The sequence below is a fragment of the Cyphomyrmex costatus genome, unplaced genomic scaffold, assembly GCF_001594065.2.
Source record: "Cyphomyrmex costatus isolate MS0001 unplaced genomic scaffold, Ccosl1.0 scaffold300, whole genome shotgun sequence".
Classification (NCBI taxonomy): Eukaryota; Metazoa; Arthropoda; class Insecta; order Hymenoptera; family Formicidae; genus Cyphomyrmex; species Cyphomyrmex costatus.
Window position 1 is genome coordinate 143,451 of NW_017277126.1, and position 21,649 is coordinate 165,099.

A 21,649-nucleotide genomic window follows, 5' to 3' on the forward strand; every position below is an offset into this window, starting at 1 on the left:
TACACAATTTTCTTTCCGTTTCATTGTTTTTTTTCTTTGTAACATTTATTAATCTCAAATTATGCTATTTAATGACATACATATTATTATCAATATAAGCGTGTTACGCAGAAACTAAAGAGATGTAAATTTGTGAATTCATGTAATATGCGAAAAAAAATTCTTTTGCTTAACAGCAACTCGTTATGGCATTCGTAATATATATTATTCCAAAAGTGATTTGAATAAATTGGAGAAACATAATCGCGAATTATTAAAGCTTCTTTATAAAGAAGAAAATTGTTTTTCCTTTTTTAAGTTTTTAGTATGCTTTTAAGTGCATAATTGAACTATACAGAATAGATATTTCAAAAGGACTTCGAAAACTATTGCCAGTAAAAAGAATTAATATGTTGCGACTTTTAATATATAGAATGAGTGCTACAGTTTTGTACAAATTAATGTGAACAAATAATTTTTAAATTTATTGAGTAACATTTATCACATAAAAAGAATTTACAGTATTTGTTACAATATTTTAGTATTTATTATATTAAAAAATCTTGAAATAAATACTGTAAATTCTTTTTATGTAAGAAATGTTTCTGAACCTGACAACTTCTTGTTCACATTAATTTGCAAAATTAAGTTAGATATAATTGACTAAATCATGAACTAGATAATTTCTCTCGCTGGCGATCTTATATATTTAATAAAATACAATTGTTCATTCCAACATTTTTGCATAGCCGACAGTAAATACTCTGTCATATTTTTTTGCTGCATTTATGATACTTAAATAAATAAATTTTTTGGTAATTGAAATTATGCTAAATTTGCTTTGATTTTTGAATTAACATCTACAATGATGTTACAAGAATTTATTATAACTTCTTTTTTTAGTTTTAATTAGATTTGAATCGTTTTTAGTGCAAAAATTTCATTTTCTAAAGAATTCTAATTTAACTAGATATATCGTTGTACATAACTTGTAGGCATCTACACAATGACATAATATGTTTATCTCTCACGATATTTATATTGCTGTACTTGCAGTATAGAAAATTCACAAAAATTAAGTTGTTCCTAGAATAAGCAAGATAGGTGATCCATATTTCATTCTTACGACTAACATTGTTCTCACATTGCTAGCACTTAAGAATCGCAAATTATTATATATATATATATACACATATATATGTATGTGTATATATATAGTACAGGTACTATTAGCAAGCTGTAAAAAATGAATGTTAAAATACTTTCCTCTTTTTGAGAATGATAAAAATTTTCACCATATATATATATATATATAAAGCCTTTTCTTTTATTTATATATTTCACACCATCACATTATATTTGTAATACTTACACTTTTACGCTAATAATAAATTAATCATTACATTTATTTCTCGTTTATATACATTTGGTAATTAGTTGATATTACACATTCACAGTGTTATTGAGATATCATGAATCAGATATCGTTTAAAAACTACAATTTACTGTATTTATATAATAAATTGTCACAAATTATCACTTTCTACCTGATAATATATAAATTCGTGTTTAAAAAATTGTTTGCTATTACATTCTAAATAAAAGCAAAATAAACATGAAAATGGCATTGTAAGAGTCAAAAGAAAAGAAAATTAACAACAAATTAATACATATATTCTAAATTAATGAACTTATAAAATAACCTAAATATAACATTAAATAACAGGTGTTAATTACATAACTAGTTTCGACCACCAAATCTGGTTCTCTTCAGATGGAACACTTGACGTTGAAATATACAAAATTATGGAAAAACATCAATACATAAGTAAATCTTGTGCGTAGTTAAATATATAACTGAAAAACAATTGAATGAACATATATTAATTAAAGGATTGTAATTTTAAAATCTAAGAATAATAAATTAACGATGCGCAAACATACCAAAAGATTTACAAATCTATACGTGAAAATATTAGTTGGTCCGTGTATCAATATATTTACAGAAATAGTCATAATGATAGAAGTCACACAATAAGAAATCAATAAAAAAATTATTCTTGAAAACTTATGTCAGAAATATTCCAAAAAACTGTCGATGTACATCTTGAGATAAAATTATACATGGAAAACGTCAAACATCTTCGACGGACCAATTCCGTCCAACTAAATAACGAACGGCAACAACTGATATAGAAAGATCAAATTTTGTTTACAATAGGTATATATGCTTCATGAAGGCCTTCCGTGTCGGTTTGTAAGTTTAAGCTAAGTTTCATAATACGTCTATCATAATACGTTTACCAGATCGGTAATAACTGATCATAGATTGGAGCATAATCATGACTTTCGGTGGGACGATGTCAAAATTCTTGATGAGGAACCTTGTTATAGGAAACGATTGGTCTCAGAAATGTCATCAGTTGTTGCCGTTCGTTATTTAGTTGGAATTGGTCCGTCGAAGATGTTTGACGTTTTCCATGTATAATTTTATCTCAAGATGTACATCGACAGTTTTTTGGAATATTTCTGACATAAGTTTTCAAGAATAATTTTTTTATTGATTTCTTATTGTGTGACTTCTATCATTATGACTATTTCTGTAAATATATTGATACACGGACCAACTAATATTTTCACGTATAGATTTGTAAATCTTTTGGTATGTTTGCGCATCGTTAATTTATTATTCTTAGATTTTAAAATTACAATCCTTTAATTAATATATGTTCATTCAATTGTTTTTCAGTTATATATTTAACTACGCACAAGATTTACTTATGTATTGATGTTTTTCCATAATTTTGTATATTTCAACGTCAAGTGTTCCATCTGAAGAGAACCAGATTTGGTGGTCGAAACTAGTTATGTAATTAACACCTGTTATTTAATGTTATATTTAGGTTATTTTATAAGTTCATTAATTTAGAATATATGTATTAATTTGTTGTTAATTTTCTTTTCTTTTGACTCTTACAATGCCATTTTCATGTTTATTTTGTTTTTAAAGAAAGAGTCCTTTATTTAGTTTATATTTGTCTAAATAAAAGAATCAAATAATGTTTGTTAGTAATGAACTTAGAAACATTTTAATTTAATCTATGTTTGGTAACTTGTTTTGGTAACTTTTGTTCATATTGCAACTGTTAATTTTGAATATTATCAATTATTATTCTATATTAGTAACTCTATATGTTTAATTTATCTTCTGATAGGCTCAAGTTTTGAAAAATTTTTCTCTTTATAAATTTGGAAAACGTTCCAAAACTCGATTCTGTTAATCAAAATATCATTTTATCCTTGGTGTTTACCAAATGAATAAAGATGAAAGATAGTTGGAGTTTGCAAGTTTTGACTTTTGGAACGCAATCTTGAGTAAAATTTAAATAATGGCATGCAACCAGCACAAATTAAAAAATCTTTACGTATAAAGAAAGGAATATGGGCGTCTATCTTCAATAAACAAACAAAATCACCAAAACTTTGTGTTACCATTGTTTTATAAAAGATAAAATTGTACAGATAAAAGTATCTGTTTTATAAAAAAAAAAAAAAAAAAATTTTATACACCATAAATTCATAATTCACTGTACATTTATTTGTATGTAAAAATTTGTAATATTTTAATGTTTGTACGGACGTCGAACAGTATACTGGAAATATGTAATGCATACATGTAACATTTGAAGTTGTGGAATATAAGTTTGTAAAAATTAATTTCTACATTGATTACAATACTTTGCAGATAGTATTGTTAATTTTGGTAAATTACAAATGGCTTTCACTCGATTACTAACTAAAATGAACAGAAAACTATTGTTGATTGTTGTGACAAACAAAAGTTTTACTTTACAATATCACTTAATATTATCCGAGACAAATGTGTTGACTGTGATTATGTCATAAGTGTATGATCACCAAGGTGTACTTAATAATAAAAAAAAAAAATTAATCTCTCTTAACTGCTGGTGTTTTTGATCCATCATGAAAGTATGCTCTGTATATAAAAAGTCCTAAGGCAAAATGTAATACTAGTACTGCAACACCAGCTGAATACACGTTACTTAATACCTCGCTGAAACCTAATATACCTAAACATAAATAAAGCAGTTTTTATTCATTAAGTTATACAAGAAAATAAAATATTCTAAGATATCCATAGAAATTTTACAAAAGAAATATATAAAAAAATAATTTCTTTTGCTAGAGTTATTTGTTCTTGTAAACTTGTGTAGCATTCACTTTGCAATTTTTCATATATATATATACACACAATTCGTACCATCAAATAAAAAAATTTTGCTTGTAAAGAAAGAGATTACAGGTAGCGCGAGTATCACCATACTGTGACAAAAAGCTGTTACAAATGCTTGCAGCTCTGTTACTTCCTAAAACAAAAAAGAAAGTAATATCTACAGTAAACTGATAAACTTTATTTATGAAGTAGGTAAACACATATCAATCTCGAACTTACCTTTGTATCTGACATGATAGCGATTGTAATATTTATTTTATCAAAGCGAAATTAAAAAATTGGTATCGACATAAATATCAGCTTTCTTAGTTAATTCCGTCGGATAAAATTTTATACCAATTCTTTGGATATTATTCCAGCACTTTGATGTGAGTCGGCAAGAACAAGATTATAAGTCCGTCTTCTGTAACTGAACTGGTGTACACTTTTGAAATTTAAAGTGAAACAAACATATGTTTGATCAGGTTTGATATTCATTGAAAGCGAGAAAGAGAATTCTAGTGCAGTCTAGTGCAGGAACAGAAAACAGATCATACGTTTCCAAATAGTACAGGATCAGATCCACCAGAGACGTTGCATGTATCCATAGAATATAGAGACCCAAGAGACCGAACTGGCCTCAAAATGCGTGTTCAAAATAGGTTTCCGAATTGGTACTGGTGGTGCTCGGTAGACGGCGTTTGAATCGCAAGACTCCTCTCATGTATGTACGCTTGGTCGCTTGCGTACAATTCGACACACATGATCTAAGAATAGAGATGTTATTCTTTCAGAAGTACGTAGAGGTTTGTGAAAATATTGATATTTTCAAAAATGACAGGCATTTGAAGTCACACTTGCATTTTTTACTAGAAAGATTTTGTGAAAAACTGTTCATAAAATAAAAAAATTTTTATTTATCGAAAAACCCGTGTACGTACTTCTCTAGATATTTTAATGTATTTGTATGTACATTAAAAAATAATGCATTTTTTTGCTCTAAGTCAAAATTTGTGGATGCTATAGATGTCAATGCCCCCCCCCCCCCAAAAAAACGTACTACTTTCTGTCATTGATAGCAGTGATAGCATCAGTGGGTGCCCATTTTGGATGCATAAGATAAAAAAATATATTTTTGTGAATTTTAATATATGCACTAACTAGTGCTTTAATTTGATTTTATATTAAATTATTTTTTATATATAAACTTAAAAAGAATTTTTTAACTTATTATTTGTTTTTATGCTCAACAGAGGGTGGCCATACCCTTTAAACGACTCTTTTCAAGAATTGGTGGAACACGATTACATTTAAACCAAAAGTTTAAACCAACTTTCATTTTAACCAAAATTTAAGTAAACAGATTATATAATGTCACTAATGATGAAAACGGGGGAAAACAGTTTTCAATTGTACTTATACGTATTCTTCGTGCACTTCTATACACTAAACTTCTACACAAATAAATCCGTATTAAAGTAAAGAACACATAAATTAATCATTCATATATATTTTCTGTTCACCAATAAACTAATTACAATTAAAAAAAAAACATTGATTTACATGCTTAACGGCTCTATTTTCTCAAATAAATTACATTTGTACATACATTTGTATAAATTTGAAATGGCCGCGTTTCGCGTCTAAATGGATGCGCATTTGCGGTATAAATCTAGTGACTTTACCGATTTCATCACATCCCCGAGTTTTCATCGTTTCCGTGTCTCCAATTTCATGCGCCTTGCTTTTATTTATAAAGTTATGTTTGTGTATGTATATATGTAGAATCTTGCGGCGACACAGCTGATTCACCCGATTGTTTACCGGAATAAAAAAAATGAACGACCGTTTGCAATAACGGATGTACCTTGCTCATTGAGAAAGGTCCACGTTGGTGGGATTCTGTTCAAACATGGGATGTTGCTACAGCTTTTGTAAAGAGGATAGCGGACCGCAGGTAAAATAACCGCGAGGAAAAACAGTTTTACTGCACTTTAAATATTTTCTACCTTATCATTGATGCGCGACATGAATCGTCGCGTTAACGCCTACTCGACGATACTGATTACGTCTGATAAACATATAGATATCACATACATTTGTTATAACGATAAAGAAGTTAATGATAGAAATAAAAATATTTTAAGTATTTGTTATAGTTCTTGATATTTACAGGGTGGAGAAGCGAATGAAAGAACACATTTGCTGGTAGATCCTGTCAGTAACAATACAAATGTACCTAGAGTACATAGGTGAGTCATTTCATGTGTTTATTAAGCACAAACATTTTCAGTGTACAACGTAATATTTTGAAATCTCTTAAGCAAGATTAGATTGTATCTTTTGTCTTTTTCTTTCCAGTGACGATTACGTTAACCAATATGCAAGTTCCGTGCCTAAAAAGACAGATGAACAGAGTGCATTGAATAGAATTTTACATGAAACTGCAGCGTGAGTGAATTTTTCCTTGTACTTAATTCTTTAATTTCTTTTATATAATTTATATATTATGTATTAATTTTCTTTATAGATATAATTTTTTAAATAAGAATTTTGTTTTCAATCTTGCGATGCTGCTTTATATCATTTTGTCACAAATTTACTACACTTAGTATTATAAAAAAATATCTCATAACAGTGAACATAATAATGATCGGAAGGAGCAAAGTTTAGCTACAGTTAGTGAAAAAAGTAACTTCAACTCCGTTATAAATGACTCTCGTAGAATAATACAATTTATTTAGTTTTCCTAGTAGAAAATGCTATAAAATAAATTACTCTAAAAATTGTAAGTTAAAAATTTTATGGTTTTTTGCAGCAATGTTATTGATGTGGGCGCTTTAGATACGCATAATCTAGAACAGCATGAATACATGGACAGATCTCGTGCGTATTCAAAGAGAATAGAATCAGGTCGAATTAAATTTCCCGAGGCTACATCTTGCCTACTTAAGGATATACCTGCTCCTGAACGAACATTAGCTGCCGACCCACTTGCTGCTGAAGACGAAGAATTGGTAAATACTTTGCTTCATCTGTCTCACATTTTTTTTGTTATGAGAGCATTAAGTTTGTCGACAATGAAAATAATATGTAAATCAAATATACAGATTACAGAAATGCTCAACAAGGCTGTGACAGCATTAGGCGATGTAAAAGTCGAACACAAGGAAGATTTGGTGGTTCCGTTTCTATCGTGATTGTTAAATGTCCGTCAAATTAATTTATAATTTCACCTCATTTGACTGGAATTTTAACACCTTAAAAAAGGATACAATTGTCAGAAATATATCGACCTAAGTCTGAATTATAATTCTAGCTCATGCTAATTGTAAGACGAAAGATCGATTGTAATGTATTATACAGAATGTTGAATTATTACTGCTGTTTATGCTTGCTACGTATCATCAGTTTCACGATTGTTAAATAGATATATATTTTTCCCTTTTTTATTTTGAAGTTTAGCATTAAGATGTGCGCCAGAATCTTTTGCACATTTTATCTATGTAAAATTTTTATGTAAAAATTGTTATTGTAATATTCTATTGAAAAATACACACACATGCCCGCATATGCGCGTATACACACATACACAGAGTATCCTGTCACTATCGCATGCAAACACTTGATAGCATATTTTTTGGCCAATTGCGAATCTGTTGTTTTCCTAGGAAAATACCAAATAAGATTTTTTATCTTGCCTCTCTTCCACATTATATCTTTAATAAAATATGATATTAAATACAAATTCTATGAAAATAAAATTTATTCAAAATGAATTGATAAATATAATTTTGCCATTTATTTACACCCTTGAAATTTAATTTATAAAACGAAATTTTTGCTTTCAGTTACCAAGGATTTGCTGCTAATTCTAATTTTTCAATTATCACTGCCTGAACGTTTTTCAAAAGAAAAATCGATTCCAAACTGACTAAAGAATGTGCTAATAATTTATGCAATAATAGCAGGATACTTTGTATAACCATATCTTCACATAATAAGAAGAAAAATACTATGTTATCATTGTTCAATAAATTCAATCAAATTTTATGTAACTATAATTTTCTAATTATTATTATACTATAATTTTCTAGTTATTATAATTTTTTTTACTATTGTGAAGAAAGATTTGACGTAAAATTTCTTGCCTTTAAAAACGGCAAGAAATTCGTAAAGCACTTTGAATGACAATATTAAATTATATAAGGTGTTTTATAATGTAACTTAATTATTTATAAATAATATACATTTTTCTATTTTACAGTGATAAATATAAGTGTGACAAATGTTAACTAATTTATAATTAGTAATATATTGATATAGTACTGAATGTACTATATCAATATATTAATGCAAAATTAAGAAGAATGATAAATATTTCATTTGACATACTATTTTTCTGTATTTTTCCAAGCCTTTAAATTTTAGAACTTTTAACTCTAATCATAGTCGAAGACGATAAGTTAAATAGCTACAAAACATTTTTACTTTACATGTGCGCGCGCACGTGTGTATGTGTATACTTTTAAACAGCAAAATTTTATCATTTTTATTAAGAAAAATTCAAATACATACGTTGTTCGATTTCTTTTTCAAATAGAAAAGAAAATCAAACAAAAACTGTTCTGTAATTCGTTGTAAACAGAAAATTATTTAATTTTTTTCACATAATAGCTTTTAATTTTACTTTATTATTTCTTCAAATTCTCTGAATCTCACGATTAAAATATTTTGTTCTCTCTCATCACAGATCTGAATTTGAGATTGTTCAATTGTTTGAAATTGTTCAATTATTGAAAATTTGGAGTAATATAAAAACTATGAAATTGTACAATTAGTATTGATTTTATTAATTTATTGAGAAATTTTTAATTATTACTGTTGCGAATATCGTTAGGAACTTTTAAAATTGGTTCTCATGACTACACTTGTCAACATTATGTTATAATATATGACCTCATCGATGTAATGAACATCTTTGTAATACGAAAATGTAACAAACTTCTGTTGATAAGTACGGTGACAAGATGTATGATATGAATAATTTTGCGAGCGTTTCAGTTGTATCCATTAAAGGCAATAAAATAAATTATTAGTTGGTTAAGCAAATTCTGTGGATCGAGATGTATCTAATATTAATCCCGTATGTACAATTATAATAGTTTAAATAAGAAGGAAAGTCGAGTAAAAAAAATTGTATAGTATTTATTGTAAACAGTTCATTGTTACTTAACTTTATACTTAATTATTTTCCTAAATTGAGATCAAAGCATCCGGCTATATATCTAGTTTCGAATGTAAGATTGAAACTTAAAAATTGTTTTAAACATTCTGAGCATAAATATTAACAAATTTTGAAAAATTTTCAATATTAGTTTTATAATAGTACGGTAAAATGAATTTACAAATAATGATTTATGAGAAAGAGAGAGAAGACGATTTGTTCTTCAAGACAAATCAATAAGAATTTTCGGAAAGTGATGAAATGCAAAGTTTAAACTGCGCGCCTCAGGGGAGAGGGATGAGACGCGTAACTCGATTGGCGGTCCGCATAGAGGCGCGGAGGGGCATCGACCGGTCTTGGATCGGACTGCCATCGGACTGGCAGTCCGCATCTTTCAGTGCCACCAATACACAAGAGCTGAGGACGGTCTTTCGCCGACCATTGGTCCTCAATTCGCCGACCAATTGGGGGAAGTGCCCACGAAAATATCCAATGTAAGTTCACAAATTATCAAACATCAACCCGATACGCGACATGGTCGCGCGCCCACGTTCGCGATTAATGTCGATTTCGCGACCGCGTCGCGTGTTCCTCGACGCGGGCCAGCGCCTACACGGACGCCAAAAAAGCCATTGCCACACGGCCATGTTTGCTGAGGCGATATCGTGCTCTCCCCACGGACGTTCGATGGCGATCGACCAAGTATCCTTATCGCGGTTTCAACGTCCCGTGTCCTCGCGGACGATACGTTTGCTCCGCGGACCGCGGCGTCGGCGATCGCGTCGCTCACGTTGACTCACGCGGATCTCTCCACCGAGACTTCTCGTCTGTTCTCGAAACTTATGCCGCGAAACAACGCGAATCCCATGAGGCGCGCATCCCTTCTTTCATGTACATGCATACTGCACTCGCTCACTTGGCGGGCGACGCTCGCTAGTCGTCTGCTCGCAATTGGCGAAACATGGCTTTGAGATCGCAGACTATACGTCCCGCGCGCGTGAAACCGCACGTGGTCTTATGGTCTACGCTAAGCGAGATGGCCCGTTCTAAACTCGCTCGGCGCGATCGCCACGTCGGTGGATTGCGTCGGATCATTTCTACAATTTCCTCATAAATTCCACGCACCGTTAATCTAATAGCGGTAATGGAAATTAAATGATGATACAGTATGATAAATACAGAATTGTATCAATTCAATGATACTTCCTGTATTTATTCTAGCTGTGATTTTAGCCCTATTTGCGATATATATATCTTAAAGTATTTTGCTAGTTTTTTTCTTTATTGTTATAGAGAGCTAATTTACCATGGAGCAACTAAGCGAAGGACAGACGGTTGTAGTGGGTAGTACTGGTGGGACCGTACAAGTTGTTCAAATGGGCCAAGGTGGACAAACTATGATGCTTCCACAAGCGATACAAGTTGCAGCAACACAAGTAGCGCCTAATGGACAGATTCAAGTTGTTCCAGTTTCTAACCTGACCAACGCTGGTCAGATAGTTATTCAGCAACCACAAACACCACAAATCATTCAAACTCCCGATGGACAGACCTACATCTATCAACCTGTGCAATTAGAAGGCCAAGTGCAACAAGCGCAACCAACAGGTAAGTTGAAAACATATCTTTTTCATGCATTTCTTTCTCTCTCTTTGTATATCTATATTGAAAATAATTTTCAACATCTTTTGTTTTAGTGATAAATCTTAATGGCAATCTCATGCAAATTGCTGGTACAACATCACAGACTGCAACTACTGCCGCTAGTACAACCCCAGTACAACCTTTAGGTAGTCCTACATCAACAGTGTCACAAGGAGGGAATGTTGTCATGGTAATAATTTATAAAAAGTTTTTTAGTTATGTAATTTACAAATAGATGTTTTTATATTATCCCTGTAATAACCATTGATGCATATTTAGCTTAATCAGTTTACTATTAACACAGCAGTTATATAAAATCTTGAAAAAATGAAGATGATGTATGTTTCAACTCTAGTGATTACAGGGACAAATCCGTGCTTGTGTAACCATCAGTTGGCATATATAGAATATTTTATTTAAAGACATCATTAGTGTCTTTATAGAAGGAATATGAGAATAATTTATTTATATCTCTTCCTCAAAAACGCTGATTATGTCTTTAAATGTAACATTACATGTATATGACTGATAGCTACTACTGTGCAAGCACAAATTTGTCCTTCCATCTCTCATCACTGCTCTAGTTTACTGAAAACTTAAACTAAAGCCGAAACATATGTTACTGTTTTTCCCTTCCACCTGTCGTCTATTTTGTTTTTGTTGTATTTTTTTTATCTCGGAAGTCCTTTTATCATCATTACAAGTTTGTCATAATCAAAAATCAGGGCATTGTGGAAAATTAAAGATAGGGAAATTAAGAAAAAGTTATAGGATTTTACGAAATTTTCTGAGAAATTAAAATTTCTTTTCCAAATATGTAATATATTCGTATGTAGTTTTGAAATATTATTAATTTAAATCATTAAAATTGCAATCAATGTCAGCAACATTAATAATTATTTATACTGTTATGTTAAATTAATCTCTCATCAAGGTATCTAATGGTTTCCAAATTAGAACGAAAACACAAAATTTTTGAAAATATTATTGAAAGTCAGGAAAAATCATGAAAATTTTGGAATCAGGGATAGAGTTTTAGGATGAGGAATTTATGATAACAGAGAGAAACCTGAGAGGGAATGTCCCGGCCTTTTTCGTGTATCAAATCTCGAAGGGTAATGTTCACATTTTTGTGATTCTTTTCTGTACTGTTATGTTGGTTAGACAACGACAATAATTAAAGTTGATTGTCCTTGTTTAACCCATATAATATCATAGTATGGAAAAGAATCACAAAAAGATGGATATTACCCTACAAGGTTTGGTACATGAAAAAAAGGCTATGACATCAACTCTCAGGTCTCTTTTTGGCGACAATCTTGTATTAGATTTCTATTAAGATATAAATTTCATGAGAATTAAGAACAATTAATATTGTTGTTGTAATAATTAATTTACTATGTTATATTTTTATAATTAGATGGTACCAAGTAATAGCGGACAAACACAGTTTCAAAGAGTAGCTTTACCTAATGCTGAGCTTCTTGAAGAAGAACCACTATATGTCAATGCAAAACAGTACAGACGGATATTGAAACGTCGCCAAGCTCGTGCTAAGTTGGAAGCTGAAGGGAAGATACCCAAGGAAAGGCCAGTAAGTATCTTTCAATTTTTAAGCTTCAAAAAATAAGTTTTTAAAAATATATATTAAAAATTCGGATTTTCATATTTATTTGAATATTTTGTAGTTTATTTTGTACACTAATTTGTATGGAATTTAAAATTATATGCATTTATTGTATATTATATGTCATCATATTCATTTGTGCAATTTTTGCAACATATATATTTGAAAGAGATGAAAAGAATGAAAAATTTAATTTCAGAAATATCTCCACGAATCTCGTCATCGACATGCGATGAATAGAATTCGTGGTGAAGGTGGCCGTTTCCATTCAGGTCAAGTGAAAAAACGAAAGTAAGTGATTTGTACATACATATTTTTAATACATGTTTTGCAAAAGAATAAACGGTGTTTCATCATGGTAATTTTACGCATACAAGAGTATAATGGTTCTAGTAGAGCAAATGCAAACTACACGATTACCCAGCACATCACATCCTCAACCAGCACCGATAACGTTCATACTGTAGCTATAGCAGCTGCAAATGTAGGTGTACAATATCATGACACAGACAATATGGCATCTACAATTGTTCTTGAAGTAAGATAATAGTTTCTATTTTCTAAGCAGAGTCGTTTGTGATTTTGCAAAAATGCAAATTACATTTGCCGTTTCTAATTATTTGTTGCAGAAGTCAAATGTTTCTCTGCAAGATATGATCTCTGATGACGACATTGTTACCTCAAACAGTCATTTGATGTAGATAAATAATTTAAATTGGACTGAAAAAAGGTACAAGATTTATGTGTCAGTGATTATATTGAACATCTACATTTTGTATGTGTAAATATTCTTGGTGCGATGTATAATATAAGTGTAATTTTTCGATATAAAACTGTAAATATTAACATAAAATATTCTAGATTATAATTTACTTTAAATTTCTCAACGGATTTTTAGATATTTTTAAATAATTAGTAATACAGATTCTATTATTGCAGAATAAATTCCATTAAAATTTATAAGAATAAAAATAGAGAATAAGAATATTCTTATCATTATATTGTAGTAGATGATATATTAAATTTATTATAAAATGCCTACTTTTTATGTTGTGTATTTTAACAGTTAAAAGGCTAAGTTTTATTCGAAATCAATTGCAGAATATGAAAAATGATTGCATACTTAATGATAAGTAATATGTAACATTAAGAAAAAATATATGGTATTAAATAAATCGAAAATAAATAATTATGGCGTTCAAAAATTTTTTATACACACACACGTACGTATATTATATATGTATATAATATACACACATAATAAGATAGTATTTTCATTTTTATAATTTTACTGTATTGAAATAGACAATTGAGTTTGAGTTTGTAATACAAATAAATTAAATATTTATATAAAATTAATTAAGCACAATAAACTTTAAGTTAGGGATGTAATTTTATTAGAATGAAAATGCATTTTTTAAAGTTAATAACTTTATTAAATTTCGTGAAGTCTTAACATTGCTGATAAAGTATCTCATAATTCACAAATCATTTCTTACGAGCAAGTAAAACTAAATTGAATCGAAAAGTTCTGTGAATATTACGATTTTTGCTATAAATGAGAAATTTATTAAAAATCCGCAAATCAGCGAGGGCTTTGTAAAAAAAAATTATTTATAGAGCTTTCTAGTTTCGCACGCCTAACAATTATAAATGCAGGGCTATTTGATGTCGCGGAATCAAACGGACACATGATGATTTGCGGATATTTACAGTATACATTTACAGTATTAATTTTTCAGAGAATGCATAGAATTTTTAATTCAATTTACAATTATTCTATGTGCCCACAAAAGATGATCCGCGTTATAAAACATGAATAATATATCTTTATATAACTATAAATTTTTATCGCAAGCATAACATCATGTAATAACCAAACTCGATTTTTTATATTTAACTAGTATTTAATATATTACTAAAATTCGAGACATTTACATTTACATTTTTATATGTATATATTTTCCATATATCTCTAATTAGGGAATGGGAATGTTGATTCCATAATGGTTGGCAGTTCCCAAAACAGATCAAGATATATTAGCTCTGCCAAGATTGTTTTCTTTACTTGTATAATTTTATTTATTAAAAAATTTTAAACTTTTTAAATTAATCTCGCAAATATACATTAAATCATAAGTAAGTACACTTTTTAAATATATAAGATAATTTGAGCAATAAAAGTTATAATGATAATTATACATGTAAAAATGTTTAGCGAATCTGTTACATATGGAATACTAAATATTTATATTAATTGGAAAAATTTTTGTAAAATGACATTTGGTTTGAACATATAAATAATTATATGAAAAATGAGCTATACAAGTAATATTATGATCTAGCATTCTTGTGTATTGATATGACTGTGCCTACATGTGTGCATGCGTGCGTACGTACGTGTGTGTGTGTGTTACATACTACATACGTATATACATATATATATATATATATATATATAGCTATAAAAATTATATCTCAAGTAATTAATTGATTTATTGAGAAATCATATGAGATTGAAATTGAAAATGTAATTATGGATATATAATATGAATTCAATTTTTCAACAACTTGCACTGATTTTATTATTAATATATTTATACTATTATTACTTTATATGTAATCTCCCTCGTCATATAAATCTTGAGCTCGCTTGTTATAAAATATATATTATAAAACTGTAATTTAAGAATAATTTGGAATATTTTCTTAAAGAGATTTAAGTTTGTTTTCATAGCTATTTATAAACATATCAATTCATATTTAAGATCTGTTCAATGAGTTTTGCAATCCATATGTGTGATCTCTCATACTTGATAAGCTACGTAGCATGATGTTTTCTCCTGTAATCCCGATTGTGCCAATATATTCGGAATGTCCAGTTCTGGAAAGAAAACAGTATTTTGAAATTTTATTTCAAATTAATATATATAGGTATTGCGTAATTTACGTACGTCACTCGAAGGATTTCTCTTTCTTTAGGATTAGGATCCAAATTATTGCGCGATTTAAAAATTTTTGATGGTTTTATCAATGCTTTCGTTGCGATTATCCATGGATTTCGATATGCACGTCTTTGAATTGTTTCGGGTATAATCCAATTTTGCGGCAGTATTATTTCCCTGCGACGATAATCTGATTGTGATAAAATATTCATTTGTAATGATATAATATCGAAAGGTTAAATAAATAAGTAAAATTAAACGGTATTTTTTGCTCATGTAATGTCCGCTGTTTTTTTTTCCAAAGATATAAATATCAATATAATATCATGAGAGAATCCTCTAAAACCGATTAAATTATATAAAATTTTTGTTTAACTTTTCTTCTTTTACAAATTCGAAAATATTAGGTGTGTACAAATAAGTTTTAAAGCGTTTTTAACGAAAGTTAATATTTATTTATTTAGAAACGAAAACGCATTTAATTATCAAAATAACCCCCGTCATCTATGACCTTTAGCCATCTTTCGGGCAGCTTGCGAATTCCAGAAACGAAAAAGGTTTCGTCTTTCGATACAATAAAATTATTCATCCATTTTCGTACTTCTTCAAATGCTCGAAAGTGTACATCGAACAAGGTATTTTGCATTGACCGGAATAAATGATAATCTGAAGGGACTATGTTTGACTTTTCTGAAATTCCGTTTTCCAGAATTCCGACTGTTATAAGGAAGCATCCCAAAACGTCTTACTACAACTAATCATCTTTAAAATCTGCTTAAAATCTAAAAAAAAGCTCAGGCAACAAAAAATCCAAAATCGTGACATGAAACGTCTTATGTCTCGTTTTCGAGTATGCGTGTTGTCTGCGGAAGATAAACCTAACAATTCATAGATTTTATACACATGGATGTGACTGTTTTTATTTATGGATCCATAAGTAAATCAATCTCTGAATAGATTGCATTCCGAAACTCATTGCAAAAAAGTGTTGCAATGTTTTAGTCACTGACTGTCCATGGAGCTATATACGTGATGTTTATTGAAGGAAAAATAGCGATTTTTTTTTCATTCGTAAGTACTTGATAAACGATTATGTTTTAAAATGTAATAAAACATAATTGAAATTTATACATATTTCAGTGTGGTTACACAGTTAAAATAAAATTAAAAATAAAAATACAAATAAAGTCACATAATCGGTAATATAAATATTCAAAACAATTATAATATTTTAAATTTTTTAACGTGATCGAATATTTCGCTTGCAATTCCTCTACTATTCATTCTCGGATGATAAAAAGTTTTAGTTGTAATAATTCCACTTTGACAAATGTCACTTTGCAATTTCGGTGGACATTAACAGAATTTTATCATTGTCGTCAGTAAAATTAAATTTAATTGTTAACCATATATAAATTTTAAAATCAATGTGATAGTTAAAATAAAATGAATAAATAAAATAATATACCATATACTTCTCTTTTAAATAAATTTGACAAGATTACAAAGTTGTTTCTCTTAACTATCACAAAATAAGACTTAACTGTTTAAAGGTAAAGTGAAAAATTACACAGTAGAAACATGAAATGGAAAAACATTATGAAAAGGGAAAAATTGAGTGGGAAGGAAATTTACTCACTTTTGTTATTTTTATCTCATTTCAAGATATGTACATAATCGACTCTTGATTATAGCTACAAGGACATTTATAAAATCTATAATACAACTGTACATGTGTGCGGGCGCGCGTACACATACACACAAAAAGGTTTATACACGGATTTAAATGTTGGGTTTGTATTCCTAATAAGGTACGATCTACTTGGTGCCGAAATTCTTCAAAGTATTTTTGGCCAGTAAAATTCTTTTTCCCAACTTACCAATCAAATGCTTTTAAATATTTGTAGGTTTTATCAAGAAGAAACAAAATAGTCATGTGATACTTTATCGTATATTTGTGGTATCTAATCTACCACCGTTTCCGAATTAACGGCCTTTATGTGTTTGTAACGTACGTGCATGCATGCGTGCGTGTATATACAATACATTTACACGTATACAGATATAATAATTGTAAGCAGTGAACCTTTTCGAAATTCCTTCGAATAATCCTGTTGATATATAGTCTTCATTGATTTTTCCTTGTTGCTTTTTATCACGATCTCATCTGGTACGATTTCTGGTAGAGCATTTCTTAAGTGGGGAAATTTGTCTCGTATCTATTTTCAATGATATTATGATAGTATACGCAATCACGACTATAAAAAAATTTGTATTCTTACTCTGTTTAAATTATCAACTGGATCTTCGCTTCGTTCGTTCTCAGGTAGTAACCGATTTTCCAAACGTGTCTGCAGATATTGTTTGTACGGTCTATTCAAGATGTTCGAGGATGGCAAATATTTTGGTAATAATTTGTGCTTCGTTGTCCTTTTACCTCTTTTTTCAAGATAATCTCTCTTGTAAATCGTCACAAAATCTCGTAAGTCATCAATATCTTCAATTTCCATCACGTGAATTCGAGCAATTTATTTTATAAAGTCTGGTAAACAATTTTTTTTTCTGAAAAATTGTAAATGTTGCCAGAGGAATTATTTGCCGTGTCCAGCAATCGTAATAACGGTAGTGCAATTGCTGATGTAAGCATCAGTCCAATGTGTTCGATTATATTAGTGTGATTCAATGAATTTTCTTCATGCAGAGTATTGCAAGACAATAACGTTTTAATTTTGCTGAATGCATACACACGACGTCACAAATTCTTTAATATACGAAGTTGCATTTGTGTATTGAAATAATCGGAGCATATTCAGAGTCTCTAGATATCTCTGCATTATGATTATTGATTATTCGATACAATTGCCCTAATATATTTCAAGATTATTTTGGAATATCTTAAATAAATAAATTAAAAAAAATTGTTTTAGAGTTAAAATATGTGAGTATAGCTAGAGGATATTGTATTTATACAAGTTACATATACACACACATATTGTATATATTTATATATATATATATATATTTATATGTATATTACATTATATGAACACATATACATTTATGTCATATTATACATGATATAGAAATATGTAAAGAAGACGTTTGCATTATGCTGCGCTCGCGCAGTCATATATTGATACTAATATAAAAATGATGTAGTTCAAAGTTGCTGACGTAAAGCCGTGTCAATATGTTATATCTGTTTGTATAAATAATATTACTTGTAACATTCTTGTCACTCGTGCAGCTTTACATCTACAACTAAGTTAAATACTATGGTTTGTTAACAAATATATGTGTTAATAAATAAATAAATGTAGGTTTTTATTAATAAATACAGTGATATCATTTTATAATGTTTTTCAATTGTTTATAATATGTATTTAATTTGTTATATTAAAAAATCATATAAAATATACTGGTATACTAATCGTCTTGTGACAGGGTTTAGGACCATCTTCGCAGACTATAATGAAGTCTCCTTGGTATCTTGTAACTCATTATGTGGATAACGTTTATTAGCTGATATATCGTACCTTCGGGTACTATAAACGCCAATTAGGATATAACATCAGATTTCTTGCTTATATCGCTTCATGAATGTATCTTTTCATTTCTTCCCCCATTGCTCATTTTCGTAGGGAAAAGTGACTTTTTTGGGGACAGGATCAAGTATCCACATCATTATTGGAAATTGTATTGACTAATATTTTATTCATCATATACATGTCCTCTTTTTCGTATATTGTAAACATTATTTCTATACGTCTGCAGTATTGAATATTTCTCGTATTCGATCTATCTTGTTTAAGAGAATGAAAAGTAAAAAAACCTCGCGACATTTTCATTATGAAATAAAAAATTAATAAAACATTACTTCTTTGTTTTGTATTATTTTCTTTTTATTTTATTTAATATATAATTTTAACAAATGTCAAATTTTTCTTCTAGTCTTTTAATTTTATTCCTCTACAGTAATATGTGCTATTAAAGGTACTATTAAAAAGTTTTGAAAAGAAAGTAAAAAGTATTGTTTAATAATTTTATGATAATGACATTTCGTGTGAAGAGAGAGAAAATGCTTTTGGAAAATAATATTGCTCTTTATATAATGTCTTATATAATGTCAAGACTTTTATTTCCAGGATTATAATTATAATTCTGACATTAGTGTGTATTTTACAATTATTAATAAAATGATATAATTTTTTGTGTGCAATTTACAACGTCAAACAAATTGAGTTAAAAGCTCAATTGTTTTGACGTTGCAAATAATGTTGAGAATATTAATTTCTAAGACAGAATTTCTATTAGAGAGAAAAAATATAGGGATACTATGATAAATATCTCATATATATGTATGGTATACTTCAAGGCGTGTTTTCCTATAACTTTTCGACACTTGTAGTCGACTGAAATTGAATTGTTCTTAAGTAAACGTTGCAAGTTTCCATTGACGCAAAAGCGTTTATGGTTACGTGATCAAAGTCACGTGTTCTGAATAATGGATATTGTCGAAAGCAACTATTTCATTATACTTCCCGTACGTGGTTTATGCAACTTCGCAATTGTAACTCTTGTGTAGTAAATTTTCCGAAATTTAGAAACTTATAATAAGGAAAGCGAATATTTGACAATGAATTTTTACCTAAAATTACATTGATGTTGCATTATTCCGTAAAAAAAGAAATGCATCATATTCTTTTAATCTTGCAAGAAAACATAAAGATATGAGAAATTAAAAGCATAGCAGTATCGTAATTTGAATATATGTATAATATAATTTTAAATTATTAAATAAAATACATAAAAATTTTAATTATTTATAAAATGTACACGAAGATCTTTTTATATTAAAAACTGCGCAAAATATTACGTCTTTTTAAAATCCCTTTGGAATGAGAAACGGAGAAAGACTGTACGCATATAATTCTTTTACCCTCGGTACAACTCTGTAGTTTAAATAAATATATTTAGTTAAATTGCAAATAACATTCTCCTTGATTTTCATAATTATCTCTGTCGGAAACTCAAGCAAACAAGATGGATTATATCTAGGAAACAATTTTTATTAAATTTGTATTCAATGCTAAATCTAATGAATGGACAAATTACAGTGATTTATAAAATTGCGTGTCAAGGACGAGCACATTGAACTAATTATCCTTTTATTACACGAGAAGACGCGTCTATTGGTCTATATTTGTTTTATCTAGTTGGACTAGAAGCCATTATATCGACGTGAATACAGTTTGTTTGTAAAAGACGAATATTTTTTAACAACTGTCTTTTACAACTTCACACAATTTTTAATTATATATTTCTCCTTTTTTATTTATACAGTAGGATCTGCAATATAAGTGATAAAAATATCAGTGATAAAAAAAATTTTAAAACGGACACTCATTAGGATTAATAGCTGTCAGACTACGAATGATAATAACGTAAAATATAGGATTTAATTATTTTGAAAAGTCACTTTATGCAGAGAAAAAATATTAATACAAGTTAGATAAAAAATATAAATATAAATAAATTAAGTTAATGAGCATTTCCTTTTGGAATTTCTTGTAGAAAAATAGAAAAAGAGATTTAATATAATAAGTAAAAAAATCATAAAATAAAATAATCTAATAATAGAGGAAAGCTACCGATATCAACATACATTTTTGTTTTTGGACAATATTTAAACAAAAATTACAAATAAAACGTTAGAAACATAAATACAAAGTAGAAAGTGTCTTCTATCAAATATGTAGTCGTTTTTATAATAGTGTTTGCAATTTTCTACAATTAATGTTTTTGTAAGATAAGCAAAAGCATTTGACAAAATGAGTATCAAAACTGACACAGTAGGCAGTAATTCCACTTTTTCCAATTTTTTTTTCACAGGATCTATCTGTACAAAATATTTACAAAACATTTTCTCGAATTTTTGCTTCGATATAAAATATTTTTTGTTGATTTATATTCATACTTGGACATGTTCAGAT

At 28.9% G+C, this 21,649-nt stretch overlaps 4 protein-coding genes across 5 annotated transcripts; 2 read left to right on the top strand and 2 right to left on the bottom strand.

Annotated features, from left to right (window-relative positions):
• Nucleotides 1–3,855: 3,855 nt before the first annotated feature.
• Nucleotides 3,856–4,638, bottom strand: LOC108775572 (vacuolar ATPase assembly integral membrane protein VMA21 homolog). Its single transcript, XM_018541986.1, has 3 exons — nt 4,454–4,638; nt 4,262–4,367; nt 3,856–4,070 (listed from the first exon to the last, which is right to left on the bottom strand). The coding sequence occupies exons 1-3, from the start codon at nt 4,466–4,468 to the stop codon at nt 3,928–3,930; spliced, it is 264 nt and encodes an 87-aa protein (XP_018397488.1). The 5' UTR covers nt 4,469–4,638; the 3' UTR covers nt 3,856–3,927.
• Nucleotides 4,639–5,982: 1,344 nt separating this feature from the next.
• On the top strand, nt 5,983–7,443 carry Lamtor1 (Late endosomal/lysosomal adaptor, MAPK and MTOR activator 1). Its single transcript, XM_018541979.1, has 5 exons — nt 5,983–6,170; nt 6,389–6,465; nt 6,575–6,664; nt 7,032–7,230; nt 7,324–7,443. Exons 1-5 carry the CDS (start codon nt 6,126–6,128, stop codon nt 7,411–7,413), a joined length of 501 nt encoding a protein of 166 aa, XP_018397481.1. The 5' UTR covers nt 5,983–6,125; the 3' UTR covers nt 7,414–7,443.
• A 2,394-nt stretch (nt 7,444–9,837) lies between these two features.
• Nf-YA (nuclear factor Y-box A) lies at nt 9,838–13,412 on the top strand. Of its 2 annotated transcripts, none has more exons than XM_018541977.1 (7): nt 9,838–9,934; nt 10,734–11,048; nt 11,138–11,274; nt 12,505–12,678; nt 12,911–13,002; nt 13,105–13,249; nt 13,341–13,412. In XM_018541977.1, exons 2-7 carry the CDS (start codon nt 10,748–10,750, stop codon nt 13,410–13,412), a joined length of 921 nt encoding a protein of 306 aa, XP_018397479.1. In that variant the 5' UTR covers nt 9,838–9,934; nt 10,734–10,747. The 2 variants fall into 2 exon arrangements, with proteins under 2 accessions (XP_018397479.1, XP_018397478.1); XM_018541976.1 differs by lacking the exon at nt 9,838–9,934 and adding an exon at nt 10,375–10,581.
• A 1,930-nt stretch (nt 13,413–15,342) lies between these two features.
• On the bottom strand, nt 15,343–18,401 carry LOC108775571 (uncharacterized). The gene is made up of 4 exons (XM_018541985.1): nt 17,939–18,401; nt 17,743–17,875; nt 15,666–15,846; nt 15,343–15,595 (listed from the first exon to the last, which is right to left on the bottom strand). The coding sequence occupies exons 1-4, from the start codon at nt 18,164–18,166 to the stop codon at nt 15,475–15,477; spliced, it is 663 nt and encodes a 220-aa protein (XP_018397487.1). The 5' UTR covers nt 18,167–18,401; the 3' UTR covers nt 15,343–15,474.
• Nucleotides 18,402–21,649: the final 3,248 nt, after the last annotated feature.

Coding starts and splice junctions, on each gene's coding strand:
- Nf-YA (XM_018541977.1), top strand. CDS start 10,748: ATGGAGCAACTAAGCGAAGGACAGACGGTTGTAGTGGGTAGTACTGGT. Junction 11,275..12,504: donor AAGGAGGGAATGTTGTCATG/GTAATAATTTAT, acceptor TTTTATAATTAG/ATGGTACCAAGTAATAGCGG. Junction 12,679..12,910: donor AGATACCCAAGGAAAGGCCA/GTAAGTATCTTT, acceptor ATTTAATTTCAG/AAATATCTCCACGAATCTCG.
- Lamtor1 (XM_018541979.1), top strand. CDS start 6,126: ATGGGATGTTGCTACAGCTTTTGTAAAGAGGATAGCGGACCGCAG. Junction 6,171..6,388: donor AAGAGGATAGCGGACCGCAG/GTAAAATAACCG, acceptor TGATATTTACAG/GGTGGAGAAGCGAATGAAAG. Junction 7,231..7,323: donor CTGCTGAAGACGAAGAATTG/GTAAATACTTTG, acceptor TCAAATATACAG/ATTACAGAAATGCTCAACAA.
- LOC108775572 (XM_018541986.1), bottom strand. Junction 4,071..4,261: donor CAAAATTTTTTTATTTGATG/GTACGAATTGTG, acceptor ATTTATGTTTAG/GTATATTAGGTTTCAGCGAG.
- LOC108775571 (XM_018541985.1), bottom strand. CDS start 18,166: ATGGAAATTGAAGATATTGATGACTTACGAGATTTTGTGACGATTTAC. Junction 17,876..17,938: donor CAGTTGATAATTTAAACAGA/GTAAGAATACAA, acceptor CATTGAAAATAG/ATACGAGACAAATTTCCCCA. Junction 15,596..15,665: donor AGAGAAATCCTTCGAGTGAC/GTACGTAAATTA, acceptor TTTTCTTTCCAG/AACTGGACATTCCGAATATA.